We start from the raw sequence: 18,331 nt of genomic DNA on the forward strand, positions 1-18,331 counted from the left end.
GAAAAAATTTCTCACCTGTAAACAAACATGTGGCCGTTCCAGTCAGAAACAGCTGGTGTCTTATCTGTGTACAAGGAAATCCAGATACCCACTCACTTTGTTCAAGCACCCAGTCCCGTCCTAAAGGCATGGGGCTGAATGAGAGTTGCATTCAGATGCCTGGAGCCTGCACTAATGGCCAGGAGTCTGTTGCTGCTCTCAGCTACCACTGGATCAGAGCCCAGGTGAGAGAAGATGGTGATGTACCAGAAGTCTCCTATTACTTCAACTCTGATTAACTACATAGTTGTGCATAATCAAAGTTCTGCCCATACAGATGTTTCAAATTAGGGAAATAAAACTTTCTGGATGGAAGACCACCACACTCTCTCTTCCATGTTTCCACATCTTAAATGAAGGGTTTCCCTTTCAACAGAAGAACACAGTAAAAAGGGAAAGTGAGTAGGGACAGTCTTCTGGAGAAAAATTTGGTGTGATGGGAGAGGCTTTTGGCCACAAAGCATAGCCCACAGAGAAGAAGGAGCAGATGGTAGTAAACACAGAAGCAGTTACATGTCAAAAACTTTCAAGTTCATTTACTTATAACTGGAAAATACAGAATTTTGAAAATGGCAACTGTAACATTCTCTCCAGAATGTTTTGCGACCCAATTGCCTACTGAGCGAATTGTATCCAGTAAACATGTCCAGAAGTTACTGTATCGATCAAAACTCGTCTCACTCCTATCAGGAATTAGTCTGTGCTGGCTGTGGAACTTCTGGGACTTAGACAAATACACTGCATCCTTCTGAGTGCATTCAGCCTGTTACAGCAAGTTTGCTCATCCTCACTGTGAACAGTATACAGGGAAATGTAACTCATAAGAGATAAGAACCAACACAGAGCTGAGGGCAGAAGGGCATACAGGTGCATCAAGGAAACCAGATCTGTGAGGCAAAAAAGCACTTAAGACCCTGTTGGGAGTTGGGAAAGGAAAAAGAAAAGAAAACCAGGTTAGACGTAGACTAGTAAAATACAGAGATGAGTTAAAAGAAAATTAAAAAATGGAACTGCAATAAAAATTATCATGCATAGAAAGAAGATGATAGAGACAAGAAGAGCAAAAGTAAAAAAAGACACAAGAAATGACACAGGCAACATGAATGTAAACAAAGGCTATTTTTACTTCAGCAAAAGATGCTTTGCATGTCAGAAGTACCTTTTCACTGGGAGAAATAAGACTGCCAACAATAACAGCTTTGGTCATTTAGGAAGAGATGCTGTCCACAAGTTATTCCTTGCTATCAAATGCACCCCAAAGCTGCCTCTCACAAACTATTAAACCCTTAACAGAAGATGCTACTAAAGGGCCATTGTATTTCCCCCAAATGTCCTGCTATGGCCAACAGCTACACTATGCCTCAGGAACAGACAGAGGACGCACTATAACTATATCCACCCCAAGGAAAGCATTCTGTCTTGGGAGTTTAAATACTAAAGCCGACTTAGTGTAACGAGACACAAACACAGTATTTTGCTATTCCATTTGTCTGAGATCATGAACTCCCTACCTTGTGGATTTGGGGAGAGTGAAAGCATGAAGAAAAGATCAACTTTCCCCAATGCAAGCCGCTATTATAATGCAAATTTTCTGTGACATAGTTACCCCTGCCAAGGGACAGGGACATTTGCTCTTGCTTTCACAATGCAGGGGTGACATGAGTTAATTACACAGCTCCTGTTAACTGCAGAGCATGCTGCATGAACACCAAGATTTGCTAATAGTTGGCAGCAAAAACTCTTCTAAAAACCCCTCCCCAAAACCCCCCAAACCAACAAAAACCCCACAGCATTTCCATTTAAAGAAAACAAGGGAGAAATCACTTCCTGGGCTCTTGTAGCCCTTAGCTATCAGGGATTGAACTACTGTGCATTTCTTTATGACCATCACGGTGTCCTAACACTAAAAGCAGACTCGTGATATTAATAATGTACAAGTGGAAAGGAAAGACTGGGTCAAATAAGAATGAGATATTAAGGATGAGCAATGACATGTTGAGTAGAGATATTAATACTTGGATTTTTAGAGATGTGAATGTGCAAAATCATGTTGTTTCTTGGTTGTCAGTCAAATTCTCTTGCAACACTTTCAACTTCAATTCTTCTAAAATCAAGTTGCTTGCAAATTGATTTGGAACATTGTCATTTTACACATCTCCCCTACAGATTTTAGTTTCAAGAATCATATGAGTCCTTGTCTTAATTTTTACTTCAGCATTGCACTGCATGAGGAAGTGCTCTCTCAGATTTGTGATGGATGTCTTTGTAGGCAGAACCAGTCCAGATACTGGAGAGAGCACCTTCACAATTAGGCAGTGGTTTCTTTTTCTAATCACACACATACCACCATGTGTATCCCCGAATTCCTCAACACAAAAGCAAAAGAAATCCTGATATGCTGCAACAGCCAAATGAGGATGGATTCCCCAGTGGTCTCTCAGGTGTCTGCGGAGCATCACTACGCATAGACATCTTCTACCTTCTGTTGATACACACTTGTAAGAGAAAGTAGGAGTAGAGCAAGAGTATGGCTGTTGCACAGTTTATCAGGTAGATGTTTTAAAGTCTTTTAGGTCTTCAATTTAATGTGCACAGCAATTGGGCTCTACCAAAAATCAATAGTAATATATTTCACTGCAAAAATGTACCTAAACACTGCAACAAAATACTTTATTTTCCACTCTGCACCCCAAAGTGTTCAAAGAAATCCCTATTTCAAAATTACTCTTAACATCAACCGTTCACGTAACCGAACTGACAGATCTTTATCCAGTTTGGACAGGCACTCCTTGCAAAGTTAAACGTACCTGTTACCTTAACTGCTGATTATTCTGAGGCATTACACAGATTTATATGGTTTAGCCTTTCAAAGCTGTAGTAAAACAAAAGCCAATTACTAAACCTAATTATCTAGAGTCATTTAAGAAAATTAAAGGCTTTTGTTCCAAGAACCAGATCAGTACAGCTCTCTCAATGGAATGGGTATGTTCTGCCCTCTTCTTTCATGCAACGCTGAGGGAGGTAACTGCACCATTAAATCTTTTTGATGTTGCTTCATTAGCTGTGTAAACCATACCCTAAACTAAAGTTTGCCACAGTGATTAATTCCAATGCCACAGATAACAAAGTCTAATCTACTCTAGAGAGACAAATCATGCAAAGAGTTTTCACCAGCATTCCACAAAAGAGAAAACATCCCATGGGTTCCCATTATCCAGGAACCTCTCTCAGAGGAGCTAATTCCCATGCTAAGACAAAAGAGACACATGAACAAAGCACCTTCAGCTGCCCTGCAGCCTCCTTTTGTTCCAGGCAGGACTTGATAGGAGCACTAAACCAACAGATACGAGCAGTGCTACATTTTTCATCCTTGCTTGTGTGTTGCATTCCTAGGCATATAAAGATGAGGAGCACCATGATTTGTGCATCAAACGAAATTATCTCAGCAATGAAAGAAAAATCAGAAAGCTGGGCTGAAATTTGTATATTGACTAAACATTTTTTAAAGCATTTTTTTTTCCTTTAAATTCTGGAGAAATATTCTATTCCAGACATTTCTGTCCTAACCTTGGAAGCCTGACTCTATACAGTAAATCTATTTTGAGAGTCTTTAAGATGTGATCTCTTTGCATACAAGAAATTGCAAGGCGCTTCTTGGAATAGATGTGACTAGAAAACACTTTCATAATTAGAACCAGCAGCATCATGAAAATTCCCTGGAGATCTACAATAGCTGATATCATTATTCTGTCACTGAAAACTTACAAAATCAATAAGGTGTTCATGCTGTTTTTCTCCCATAAGAAATTTCAACCTATGATAAATTTCTATATGAGGCAGGGATTTTTTTTTTTTCCCCCAGTAATTGATGGACTGGGTAATGTGCCACAAAAAGGAGGGGAAAATGATTTTTCCATCAAGTGATTCATTTTTGCTATGTATCTAATAATCAACTTTTTCCTTCAAAATATTCTTAACACTGTGTGACTCACACAGTAATTGTAGCAAAAGAAAAAGAAGACAAGGCAAGTAGAAAACTTTTACCTCTTTGCCTCCATTTTGGGGTATTTCAAAGAAAGCATAGCAGCAAGTTTGACAAGTGCTGTATAATTTCCATTGTCTACCAGTCTCTTGGGATAGCCAACACATTAAAATGGAAAAGGCTCTGCAGTAATTCTGCAGACAGAACAGCAATCTGCATTCAGGACCTGACTGATAAGGAGACAAACTTCGGGGCGGGGGGGGGGGGGGGGGGGGGGGGGGGAGGAGGGAGGGGGCGCAGAATTTTGCATAATAAAGATTTGCAGTAGAATGAGCTCCAGAGAAAGAATTTCCAACCAAATGCACAGCAAATGATGCAGTGGAGTCTGAGGGAGCACCCCTCTCATACAGCCTTATGGACACATAGCATGAAGTTAGACTTTTAAAAAATTATCATCTTGTGGCTGGGGTAGTCCTCCTGTCCCCCACAGGCTGTGAGTCTCTCTCCAGTGCCATTTCCTCTAAAGGTCCTGTGTGTCCACTAGACAAAACCAGACTGTCCATAGTTTTAAAGTTTGGTTTGTTTAATGAGAAGACAAATTAAATGCCACTTAGTCTACCTCATTAGCATGAGAAATAATGATGTTATTTGGTTTAGCCTTTGATGAAATCCCATGAGGAAAGGCAGTGCAAGACAGCCTCTATTTTTCTTATTGAACATTTGATGGTTTTAATTCCAAACAAGACCGTGGCTGACTTGGCTTAAAATAACTGAAAGAGCATTCTGTCCCAAAGTGTCTTCTTTAATTTTCCTTTCTTCTGTTTAAAATTATTGAATCTTTTCAGAGGTGGTTCTCCTCATGCAGGTAGGAAGGACCACAGGAGGAGTGGGGCAGGACTTGCAGACAGGACTTGATTAACTGGTACTCTACCTGTGGCAGCAGTCAGGCTGTTGAGAAACACCACACAAATACATTAACACCAGCACTGTGAGTTACCTGCCAGCTACTGTGAGGTTTCTTTTCCTCTAAAGCCAACCACCATGGAGGGACAACTGAAAAATGCCTGACTACATTAGCCAAATGTAGCACCCTTGGTAGATGTGAAACTCACATGAGAAGCAACACCTGCACAGAACTTAGTGTAACCTGTGTTCTCATCCCTGTTTTGCACCACTCTTATACTGTATCATCTCTAACTTGAAAATTCAAAGCTGCATTTGGAAGCTCCCATGTTTAGATCCAGCTGGAAATGTGGGAAAGTAAATGCTCATTTACCTGTCTGAATTCTCCAGGTGGACATCAAGGAGCTGAAGAGCACACCCCCACATTTTAGTAAATAGGGGAATACTCTGCATGTCATACCATATCAAACTATAGCTGGATTCTAGAAATGATGATACAGAAAGCAACTTAAAAAAAACCCCAAAAGTATTTATCTTTGTGATTATGTCTATGTCTTGGGTTTTGCACAGGTTTTTTTGCACACTGGCTTGTGAGAAAGATGTTGAGCTAAAGGGAGGGCATGCCAGAAGCACGGCTGGTCAGCAACTCTGCCCTTCTATTCCACTCATCATGCAGATGTGGGTCTGAAAACAGGCAGGTAATGGCTGAAGATCCTCTTTGCAAGTCCCCCCTTGACACTGACTTGTGTGAGTTCCTCAGAAATCAGGCCAATATGGCTCAAATTGAACATCTACAATTAGAAAGAGGTTTTCAAAGTCTGGTGAGGCAGGCAATGTCACGGAGGTGAGACAAATCTCAGGAGCTCAGCTTTCCATTCTCTAGGGCTGGTAAGACCTGAGAACGTGCGGTGGTCGTTGCTTCTACTGATCTCCAAACATGACTGAGTGCTTCTTCATCACTGCACCTGGTGACCAGAGAAGGCCACGCTGCAAAAACAGCCCATCAAAATGCAGTGGTTTTCTTGCATCTGCTTGTTCTTCTTCTGCTCATGTTAGTGTATCTAGGACTAGTAACTATGGCTATGTTAATCCTCAGATGCTGGTGGTTAATTATGATAATCACTGCACTGGAATATTTCTGGTCCATTAATTTGACCTATTTAGATCACCCTGGAAAAATTGTCTATAAAGCTAAAACTTGCCATGTTTTCTCTTAATGAAGTACCAAAGGTTTCTAGGGGATTTTTTGGGGGTAGGGGAATGCCAGTGCAAAAGGATTCAACAGCTGGGGAGCCTCCAATCCACTCCCAGTTATCCCTACACCTGTGGTCAGGAACTAGCTTTCTATCTGGCCTTTGAGGGAGAGTGAGAGGAAAGTGACCTCCAAGTGTGTGGCACGTGGAGCCAATTCCCCTCTGAACACACATCTGAATGAGCAACTGCTTCAACAGAAAAATCCAGAACAAAACTTTGAGAGTGGCAGAATACCAAAATCAATACAGCAATACACTCAAACTGGGCTCTGGTACAGAAAGCTCAAAGAGGGAATGCAAAATTATGAGTAGGGGGCTACTTAATGTAATGCTTTTCAAAATGCCACTTGGCTCAGAAACAGAGAAATTCAGAACCTGCTAAGTGTGTTTAAGCACTTGGAACTGTAGCATTTAAATGACCAACAAAACCCCTATTGCTCATTATTCAAAGCACAAAATACCACCGAGAGGGCAGCTGACTTTCTGGCTAGAAGTTCCCATTAGAGGGATGTGCTTAGGGATATATAATACTGGAGGCAACATCGAACTTGCAATAGATCTTGGCTTCTGCTCCTGGCTTCATGGCTGGCTTGCCTGCAGTCTTTCAGTGCAGTGCTTTGGGGCTTTAGATCCCTGACTGTGCTTTGGGAAGAGACTTAAGTAACCTTTTGTGTGCAAACACACCAGAGATCTTTGCACTAATTTCTGGCCCCCCTACTGGGCTCTTCATTTACATGTAGCACCTTCCCAAACTCCAGCAAAGTGAACTGCTCTGGCCTTTTCCAAGGACTAATTCTGGTAGTGTCACCCTCCGAAATAGCTGACTGTATTCAAAGGAAGGCATTACATCCAGTAGTTTCCAGCAGACCTGACCTAGGTCCATTCTGTCCCAGGACAGCATGGTAGTTTACACCATGGTGGTCTGTGAACAGTCTTGCTTGCTTTTCACTATATATAAAGGGGCTGGGAGATAAACTACAGCATGAGAGGGTATGTAAAGGTGATTAGAACAAAAAGCTAATACAGCTTTGCAGACTAAAAAGCTCACTTTTAGCAGAAAAAGACTACATATAACCTGCTGTGCTGTGTTTGGGTCTCCGTGTATTTGGCTATGAGCTCCCTCTTTTCTTTGTTACTTTATAAAAAGAAAAACAGCTCCCCAAAGGAGGTTTCGCTGAGCTCCAGCAACACTGGCACTATTGGGTCCCTTGAAGAGCTTTTTCATATTATGCAATTAATCCTTCACATGGTGAAGAGCTGCCACTGAGCAAGAAGATCCCAAACTTTGAAAAAAGGAAACATCATAATTGAGGGGAATTAAGGAAAACCATCTGGGCTTGTTAAGGCTTTGCTGCCTGAAGGAAACAGGACACTGCAGCTTGCCAGCAAAGCCAAGCTCAGAGTTGATACTGGTAGCAGAAGCCAAAGGCGGGAAATACCACAGGTCTGTGAGCTTGAAATGGTATCAAGAGATGTTACCATCTTGTAGTTGTATTAAAAAAATTATTTGTCTGACATGCAGTGGAGCAAGATTTGTTTACTGTTGCATAAATACTTCAATAAAGAAATTAACCCTTTCCCAAAAATATTCACAATTTTCTCAGTGAAGCATAACACTAAAAAAAATACTTAACTGTTTTTCAAAACCCGTATTTTTTTTCCATTGACAAGTTCTTTGCCCTGAGGACACTTAATTTTTGGATTAAATAAATAAATCTAGTCTTTTTTACCTTCTGAGTTATAAACATGGCTTTGTGGAAAAAATGCACCTCTTGAAATGGAAATGTTATAATAGGCTTTTAGACTTCTCCAAAATGGTGGTTGCCTTTTTTTGAGAAGTAAAACTCCTAAGGAAACTACTCCAGGTTTGTTGCTCATGAGGTACACTCAGTTTTTTTGATAATTAACTAAATAGCACAGAATCATTATCTTTTCCTAAAGCTGGGGTTTTTTTTCCTGTAGGAGTTTCCACAATTTAATTTAATATTGCCGGTTTTCCCAAATTAAATTAATACCACCAAATAGGTAAATCCCTCAGAGATTAGTTAGTCTCAAACCAGAGTTGGGCAGACAACTTGCAGTTGTTTTTGCTGCAATTTTAAGTATGTTGCTCTTACTGGTTTTCAAAACCAAGGAAACATTTTTAATCCTATGCTTGATTGTTCCTATGAGGTAAAGCAAAAAAAAAAAAGGCATTGTTTAGAAATCTAAAACTCTCTTTGCCCCATCTGCCAGTTGCACTGCCTTCAATGCTGCTTGGCTGTGAAAAAATGCTGACTACATGGATATGTATTAGGAGAACTGAAGTTCCTCAAAAGGCCACTGACATTTTGCCCACACTCAAGTTCTGGGAAATTCTGGCAAATTAGGCAAGCTGAGGATCACTGAGGCAAAATTACAAGTAAACACGTAGCACAGATATTCAAATGAGTAATTAAAGCAAATCATCCTGAGTTACAGCCTGCTGCCTGGGTGTTTGAAAATAAGCTCCTGAGGAGTGGTTACAAAAGACCTCTTCACTGAAACGGACAAGGATGTTCTCAGGGGCTGGAGAAACTCCCTGCATGCAGAGCACACTGGTACCAAGGAGCACAGCTTGCCTTGAGCTCAGCTGCAGAAGGAAAACAGAGTTTTTATCCTGCAGTTTTGCACTTATTTCATATGGAGCTAAGCAAGTTCTGCCAAATCCTCACTGATAAGATTAAATAAGCAGAAAAAAGGAAAGCAAAATTGACAAATAAAATGAAACACCTGAACTCTCTATTGAAAGTCTTGAAATGTATTGTTTTGTTTCCGAGTAAACCACTACTGATTTTTCTGTTTTGCTCTGAGCAGACAGAAATTTTTTCACCACAGTTATACTCCCTTTCTTTAGAATTGTTTATCACCAGGAGCCCTGCACAGAGCTGACAGGGAAAGCAGAGCCTCTGCTAGCTGATGGGCCCATTAAGATCTTTTGCTTGAGGCCAGCACGAGTGGAACCAAAGTGCTGTCCATACATCAGATTACCTGCAGTTGTCACATGGGTTGAAAGGACTGAATTATTTGTTCTTCCATCTCTTCAGGGCACACCTGCAGTTTGTAAGTTAATTTCCCCAGCATATCAGAGTCCAGTTCACAAGGCCATTTTTACTTTCTTCCATGCTGCAGTAGTTTTAAAGCCTCTTCTTGCCTCCACTTTTGTGATGTGCATCCACTTCCTTGCCTCCACTGCATTTCCTTTCTCCTTGACTTGTAAATTATTCATTCTGTCATTTAGCTCAATTTAGTTTCAATTTGCAATGTCATTCAAACATAGCACAGTAGATTTATCCCCTCCTCTCCCATCCCATCCACATGCATTGGAAATGGTCTCAAAAGGAGAAGGAGCCTGAGTACAAAACTTCTGTTTGTGTCTTTTCTGACAGGAATAGGTAACAGCACCCACTTCTGAAGAGTTCAGCAGCAGTTGCCACTTCTGTAATCTAACAGTATGGTAAACAATAATGGGCCAAATGCATAATGAATGCAGATGGGCAAAACTCTAGTCAGAGTTCCCACTGACACAGAACAATTGCTCAGTAAATTATTTTGCAAAGCTTTCCCTGAAATCAGATATCCCTGTAGTTCAGCTAAAAAGGCAGGGAAGAAACTAGAAGGAAGTGGTTGATGAACAAACAGAATTGAAGGGCAAAGGGATAGAATCAGGAAATACAGATGTTTATTCTATTTAAAGAAAGAATAAAAAGTTCCTTTAACCTTGAAGGAAAATAACCCTGTTGAAGGAAAGGAAACCATCGCTGCCAAGGCTCTATTGCAAGAATAAAGTCTGTAATCGATTTTTGTGTCACATGGTGGGGTGAAGGCAGTGGGATTCCTGGAGGGGTGCTAATTCATGGGGATAACCTGGGGATGCAGCAGTAGCTGCCTTTTGTGATTCGAGGCAGAGCAGCCTCTGTACTACTGAACCTGGCTTTGAAAGGGAGCCCCAAGAAGCTGAAATCAGTAATTGTAGGAGTTGCCACACACTACCAGCCAAGTCCAGGTGAGGGACAATGCAGGCCTTCCTGGACAAGGTCATTTAGCAAGAGTGATGTCGAGCGGCAGGAGGAGCAGTGTAGAGGGATCCAACTCATAGCAGTGGACTACTAAACCCCTGGCTCTGGCCCCTAAACCTGATGTATGGTGAAATCTAGGTTTGCCTTCTGTTTGCCCTCACTTCTGTCTATCAGAAAATCCACATGCCTTATTTTTGCCTACTCTTCCTAGATTTTGTGTTAAAATCCCCCAGGTACTGCCATTTCCTATACTATCCCAAGAGACTCAGCTACTCCACTGCACTATCAGGGAATCAGAGAGCCACAGCACTCCTGCTTCCTTTAGAAAGAGCTTAGAAAGGTGTTAAAACCAGTTCAGTGCCAAAGGGCTTGAGGTCTAACTCTGCTCCTTTATCACAGACCACACAGTATCTTGTCTGGGCACAGCACCTTTTGTGGGAGGGCTGCCTGGGCCAGAGACGGAGCTGCAGGTGTGAGTATCCACCACTCTGCACAGCGAGAGTTCATGTCATCACTAACATGTGCTGCACCTTATGTAACTTCATTTCTGACTCACAATTCAAAGAGTGACACAGTAGGGTTTATTATAACCCACCTTCTAATGCCAAAAGACTACTTGTTAAAATATATCTTAGAAAAGCCAAAATTCACTTCTTGTATTTTTTTTCTTACTTCAGCTTTCCTTCCTCCTCCTCCACTTTCATGTGATGCTAACCCACAGATTCTCCAGGCAGTTTCCCAAATAATTTATGCTTTAGATGGACTTCAAGGAGCAGATTTCCAGCCCAGGGTTTTAGCTTTCCATCTCTAACTAAGAGTACCAGCAGCTCAGCAGCCAAACCTTTGTGTGTAGCACCAAGCATTTGCTTGTACTATTATTTAAACTGAGGGGTTTAATGAGATTTTGGTTGTTTGATTTAATTCAAGAACTGCTCCAAAGCTGTTTTCTCCAGTAGCAAAAGCTTCAGGACAGCTCTGTACTGTATAATACATACAAGTCATTGAGTGCAGCCACTCAGTGGTTTTTAGGTTCATGGTCCTGAGCAGTATTTTCACATCTCTTTTTCTGAACCACAAAAAATGGGATAATTTACTGTCTTGTTTCAAGGTTAAAGGACATTGTCAGCCTAAAATAAGGCCTCAAAAGGTACATTTTTCTTCCAAGGAACAGAAAAAAACTGTGTTGAGAACTCCTCATATTAAATGGAAAAGATAACCTATCTTACTGATGGGATTTTTTTTTCCCAATCTGTCTTATCTCTTCTGGAGGAAACTTTTCAGTAGCATATTTGCTATATTTTGGCCTTTCATACAACAATAAATGAAAAAATCTTCCAACAAACTAGACTTGTATTGTCTATTTTGATACTGATATTACTTTCAATTTATAAGTTACAACATTGTGAAAGCCTGTAACAAATGAGGATAGTCAGAATTTTGATGAGGATTTTATAAAAGGTTAATAAACACCATCTTTTGCACTTCCATCTTTTGTCTCAATGCTCAGAGCACCTAACAAACAGAAATTAAAACTCTTCCTAATCCTGCACAAATAACCTAATATTATGTCAATTTTCATACTGACACAATCAGAGTTAAAGGGACAGAACTGCACCCCAAAACTCTGGTTCTCCTTTTTGTTATGCTCATCCTGATGTTCTACTTTTAGGTTTCTAGTCTGGTCTGAAGACACTTTCTAAAGCAGGATTAAGTGCAGCTCTAGATTGCAGCATAACAATGGTGCTTTCTAATAGAAAACTAATAGAAGAGTAACTTCTGGATATTTAATAAAGGGGGCTTTATTAATGAAGTCATATATGCACATTGCAAGGAAAGCTGGGACTCCAGGGAATGGCCAGGGCATCCCAGTTGCTGATTTGTTGGTTTTGGGTTTTTTTAGTCACATTACCATAAAACATGAAATATTGATGAAAAAACAGCATAAAGAGTATGTTGCCTATATCTGCAGTGCATGGATTGGTGCTTGCCTATCATGAGACTGGACTAAAAGCAGGTATACAAAGAAATTAATAGAACTCAACAGCTCTTGCCAATTAAAATCTCCCAGTCTTTGCCTAAATACTCATTTTGCTCATTCTAAGCACATTTAAAACTCTTCACATTTTGCCATCATATTTCAATATTTGGTATGTTATTTTGCCCAAATAAAAAGGACAAATCCGGGAAAATCTAAACAAATCCCAGTATCTGAATGGATGGAATGACATCTGGTAAAGAATTAATGAAGTGACTGTAATCTCTTTCTCAATCTCCTTTCTGTCTTCAAGCCATCACAATTATGAAAGCTCTGCAGCCACAACATGAAAGATACCAAAACCTGATGTCCAAAAGAAAGGTTCTATGACTCAGAGGAAACAGGAGCCAGTTACCTGACTTCTGTTTCAGAAAGGCTTGCAGGTTGGAAATATACTTGCTTTTTTCCAACTGTAACAAGTGGTCTGAGGAGATTATCTCTTCTAATAAATTTTGCTTAACATTTCAGTGTCCTTTCCATTGTAGATCTCAAAATGCATTGCTAAACAGTGGGCAGTCAAATTCACATTTTTGAAGGGAAAACTTATCTAGAGAGGATCACTAATGAACATTGAGTCTGTGTTTGATCTCAGACAGGAATCACAGGCGAAACCCACCTGCTCATCTTGAAGCCAGGAAAGTTACGCAGCTGACGTTAGCAGGACTAGGGTTTCACCATAGCAATCTGATGCCTCTGCCATTTCCCTGGCAGGGTTAACAATTCCAAAAAACTCCCACATCCATGTAAAGCTATTTTGCTAATTTTGCCTTCAGAACGCTGTCACCATAATAGCAGTAACCTATGCAGGGGGGATCATTAAGTGGTCGCAGCAGGATGAAGAGTTCTTGGATACCTTTTCCCTTGCATGTTGGCTATGGTTAACAGTCATATACATCAAACAGAAGAAAGCATCATCTAGGCCCTAATTCCAGGCAAAGAGAGGCCTGATAGACAAAACCCATCTGTTTCAGAGCCAATTTCTTTATTTTGCATATCTACTCAGTTCATTTCATTTGGTGTTAATATACTTTGCTTCACAAGAATCTTTACTAATGAAATAGTTGTTAAAGACTAATAATTTGCTTGATTAACTATTGTTCTCTGTATTTCTGCCTTTCCTGGATCTCTCTCACAGTGCAGATGCTGGGAATAAGCCAGTCACTCTGATGCCTAAGGAATTTTAGCTTTTTATATATATTGTAGATTTTTAATACATAGCTGTAGAGTTTCTAACATTTTCTTACACTTTAGAATAATATATTACCCTTTCTCACACATTATGCCACCTTCTTGAAATTCTGTTCTGTTAATTACTTTCAAGAAAAGAATTTCTAACAAGAACACCCTATTTTGCACCAGCACCCTGGAGACATAACAATATATAAGGCTAAGAACCTTTGGAGAGAAATAAATTTAAATTCATCCTATAAAAATATAATCTGATATGGAAATGGATGTATTTTCCTGACAGCAGCTAGTTCATTTTTTCCCCACCAAGGACCGACTTTGAATTACTATTTAGTCAATACAGGGTTGAGAAAGAAGAATTTTTTTCTGGTCCAAGGGAAATAAATGATGAAGGTATCTAGATGTATCATTATATTAATACATGGCAATCACTAATACATGAAAATCTACAGGGAAGGCACAGGCAGTTGCTTCACTCAGTGTCTCCCCTTCTCCCAGTGCCAAGTGTAATTACAGATAGCAGCAACATGTTGACAATAAGCTTAGAAGAAGAAAGGGAAGTGGTGGGAATAGAAATGCAGTGTCATACAGAAAAAAAACCAACAGGAGAAGCACCTGAAAATGCAGTGAGCTTCTCTCCTCAAAGACAGACCCGTGGCAGCAGTATGTTATCCCCACCGCAGTTAAACAGATGGCTGCAAAGGCTGTAACGGCACAAAGATCACAGAATATCCTGCAAAGCCATAGAAGGAAGGAAACCAGTAGCATTGCTTAATAGTCTGCTTATTTTACAGTCAAGTGGATTGCCAAGCAACTAAGCTGTAACAAGCTCCATATTTAGGGGAAGAAATGTTTGTCTTCTGTCTGTCCTTGCTTGCAAATGGCAAGTGGAGCACATTTCTAAGCCAGATAATTCAAGTACAGCATGTTCCACGAGCCCCGAGCCTGTGCGCTGAGCGGCCGGTGTAAATCATGGCAACAGTTGACATGCATGCCTTGCCAGAGTCCAAGTTTGTCACCGTCACTGTGACTTTCACTCTCTGCTGTTCAAAACAGAACACAAACAGAAGACGCCCAAAAACCTGCAGTTACTCAGGAATCTGAGATTCCCACATTACTTAACATGACTGGATCTCTTCAGGATTCAAAAATGACAACCCCTGATGACAAAAAGAGCTCGATTTGGTTGTCTAAGCAGGTGCATCCAAAGCTGTTTGAGATGCATAGGGCAGCTGATACGCTGTCACAAAGCACAGGCAGAATATCCCAGGGACCAACAGCTGGCACCCAGGTGAAATATGTTCCAGGGCATCTGAAATGGCTCTAGTTGCCTCATTTAGGCAACTGATCTGAGCCCCAAATTACCCTTTTATGTCTTGCATTCTTCATCCATGTCACCACCCACTCACACATAAGAATGAGTTAGCATTGCTATTTAAAAGCACCTATATAAGAGTACAAATACATAAAGTATGCACATTTGGGAGCACATCTGAATTCATTTGCGAAGACTAAGAACACAGTATTCCTCCTAACATGCACATACTGAAGACACTCACCCACGGGAATCATCTTGTAAACGCAATGCTCAAGTCTGAAGAAAGATGTGATTAGGCCAAATGGCAGAAAGCTCAAAACAATAGAACTTCAAGACCAGTCCCTTTCCCAGGGCATCCTGCTGCTGGAAGAAGGACAGTGCAGGAACAGAACAAGCCTAGGTCATTCAGGTACATGGGACAGAATGACTCCAGCCTGGGTGATTGACACCCACAACATTATTTCAAGGATAAATGTAGTTGGTTAAACTCAGCACTCCCAGCCCACAGAAGAAGGTGATTATCTGATTGGTGGCTTTTCAGGAAGCACCAGACTACCTTTATTCAGAAGACATCTTTTTCCCTGACTCAGCTCTCTGACATCCAGGATCCTGCCTGATGGTGACAGAATAACATTTAAGGTGTGATGAAAAACTATAAACTAAGTGTACAAATAGTACCTCAACCAAGGTATTTTACACGTAATTTTACCAAGGTATACATTAATGCCCAGTTAAAATATTGAGGAATGAAAAAGAATTGCTAAAAAACAATAATTTAAAAAAATCAGCTGATTTTGAAACTGATTCTTCTTGTAATTTGCTGTTTTACTTCAAAAAATTGGATCAAATTAATGACAAAATCACTGTTTTGCTGTAATCTGAAATTATACTAAGAATCAAAGTAGGTCTCAGCACTGAAAACATCCACTGGCTGATCAGAACTAAATTTGATTGGAATATGACTAAAATGTCTTTGCTTGGGAAATTACTGCATTTAAAGTCACTGTTTTCAGTTCCAACTTTATGTTTCACAGCCTTGACTCAGTTCCTCTCTTTATATACCAACAACGAAAACTGACAATAGAAACCCACAAACCCACAACTGAGAACAAGCCTTTTCCCTGGAAGAGGATGTAATGTAAAAGCTTCTTTATGACATACCAGCTATAAAAAACCCCATTGAATGCATGTGTAAAATGTTTACAACATACAATATTAGCACATACATGTGCTCCTATTCTTTTAGCCAGTAACTGCCACAATAACAAGTAGAGAACACAAAACTAGGGGTATAAATAACTACAACATAAAATTCTGCCATTGCTTTAACCAAGTGCTGCTTAGCAGGCATGGCAAGTACCTTCCTCTTACCACAGGCACTTGCTGCTAACCAACTTTCAAATCTTGTTCGAAGCAGATGAAATTAGTGACTGGAATTGGAAGCAACTTTGTGTTGTGCAGAGATGTATTGCAGTCAAAGTGCTTCCAGCTGTGAAGCTGTAGCTGAAGAACCAAATTCTCTTCCTTACCCATTAACGATGGCTGTTGCCAGTCCACTTGGAGATCAGAAAATCCCACTTAGCAGAAAACTTAACTACCTAACAGGACTTGATGAAAAGTCTCCTCTCAAAATGAGGTGCTTAAAAAAATAACTCACCAAGAAAAATGAAGAACTAGAAAAATGTAATGAACTCTGAGTACACAAACCAAAGTGGCCATAGCATGGAGCTTGAAGACCAGACAGATGTGTTTGTAGAAGACAAAATGAGTAACTCTGGTGTCTAAGATACACTGTGCATCAGATTGAGCCTGATCAGCCCAATCTCATGCAGTGCTGGGAGTCAGTCATGAGCAACAAATAACTAAGTGACAGGTATGAGACAAAAATATGATAGACTGCCCCATGCCAAATAACTGAAGGCCATGTCACAGATAACAGTAACTATTTTCTCTACATGTCTGTTTGCTTCCCATTACCAAGACGATAGGCTTGTTTTGGTCTTAGTTATCTTTCTTACCATTTCAGGGATTGTATCAAAAAAGATTTAAGCCTTTCAGCTTCACAAGAGATTTATATCTACTTTCAAAATACTCAATACCTATCTGTTAATTGAAAATACATACTATCTTCTGGCTACCTATGCTTTGGACACTTTGACTCAATCATGCCAGACACCTAGCTAAGCCCTCTCTCTAGCAAATTATGCTTTTTAAACCAGATCTGTCCACCAGAAACTGATAAAGGTATTTTTATAGATTTACTGACGTAATTTAGTGCACCCTTTTATGCTCAGGCAACCTCTCTGGCATGCTATATGGGCTGTAATAGAAAGGAGAGCATTTTGTTTTGTACAGCTGAGGACTGTAAAGACTAAATGCCCAGGAAGAACCTGAAACGCCAACTGCTGGAAGTGATCATACAGCACATGAAACATGTCATGTTTGGTAATTTTCTCCACTGTCATCTTTAGAGTTCTGAAAAATAGGGAGGATAATTGAGGCAGCTCTTCAGCAAGTTTGTAATACACATTCTGAAAACAAGAGATTTTTCAGAATAAATTTTTCTATGCAGTAGGAAAATCTCTGTTGGGCCATACTGGTGATGCTGAATGGATGAACAAGACTATGCTCAGAAATCCAAGTTCTGAATAAGAATCCCAGTGCTGCAGCTGGAAGCTGCAGGAGATCTTGTCATTAAGCAGAGACTTTCAGCTATTTTCCCTGAACTACAAGGTGCTAGATCTAAAGGAAGCAATGGACTGAAAGGGATCTTACACAGACGGAGCTAAAAGGAGGGGAGGCATCACTATGTAGGGCATAAATGCATCTCATTTGTTCATTAGAGAAAGGAAAAAAATGGAAATACCTCATTTTCACAGGAGCTGAAATTAGCATGGCAGCCCATGGGAAGGCACAGCTGGTACTCAGGCTTATTGCTACCATCAAGGCTGAACAGTCAGCGGGATTAGGAGCAAGCCAGGCACAAAACAGCATCAGGCGGTTTCTCCTGTCCCTGGCTCCCACCTGGCCCCAGTTCTGCTCCTTCCTGCTCACTACGCTGTTAATGCACATCCCACTACTAACGCAGCTTCCAACGTCAGGCTGAGCGACATGGAAGCAAGATCACCGCTTGGGCTCCTGCCCATTTTCCTACAGCACAGATTGCTTCCCGTACTGAAGACGGAACCATCTGGGAAGAAGAGCAAATGCTCGGCCACTTAATTGGTACTTTCAGTAAAACAGACCACAGTCAGGATTGACAGACCCAGAGAAAAGAAGCCATCAGCCATCATCGGGGAAGGAAAACAGAGCCTGCTTTTACTCCAGACTCTGAAAGATTGGAAAATTAAGTAGAAGCTGTGCCAACACCTCCAATCCTGAATCATCTCAGTCACTGCAGATTCTAGCACATCTCAGTCCTAGAGACCCTGCCCCATCTTCCCACCCCAAGCAGGAGCAGGGCTCTATGGATATGATGAATTCTTGTTCCTATGGCAGTCGAGTGTGATATCATTTAGTATGGCAAATCATCTGCCACCCACCTTCTCATCTAGATAATGGAATAAAGGGAGACTG

At 40.6% G+C, this 18,331-nt stretch overlaps 1 protein-coding gene across 10 annotated transcripts in view; it reads right to left on the reverse strand.

Moving 5' to 3' along the window:
• Positions 1-18,331, reverse strand: part of ST7 (suppression of tumorigenicity 7) — a 174,678-nt gene that overhangs the window by 104,505 nt on the left and 51,842 nt on the right. The window contains exon 1 of one of the 10 annotated variants that reach the window (XM_068996934.1): positions 17,622-17,776. The exons of 4 other annotated variants lie outside the window; for them this stretch is intronic. Coding sequence is in view for 4 of the 6 variants with exons in the window: in XM_068996961.1 (XP_068853062.1) it covers positions 16,413-16,474 (62 nt within the window). In the remaining 2 variants the exon portion in view is untranslated. Of the gene's footprint in view, positions 1-15; positions 45-14,996; positions 15,132-16,284; positions 16,304-16,412; positions 16,499-17,621; positions 17,777-18,331 lie in introns of those variants that run through there. 5 more of the 10 variants (XM_068996961.1, XM_068996943.1, XM_068996926.1 and 2 more) reach the window with 5 other exon arrangements.

The sequence above is a fragment of the Aphelocoma coerulescens genome, chromosome 1A (assembly GCF_041296385.1).
Source record: "Aphelocoma coerulescens isolate FSJ_1873_10779 chromosome 1A, UR_Acoe_1.0, whole genome shotgun sequence".
NCBI classification, from domain to species: Eukaryota; Metazoa; Chordata; class Aves; order Passeriformes; family Corvidae; genus Aphelocoma; species Aphelocoma coerulescens.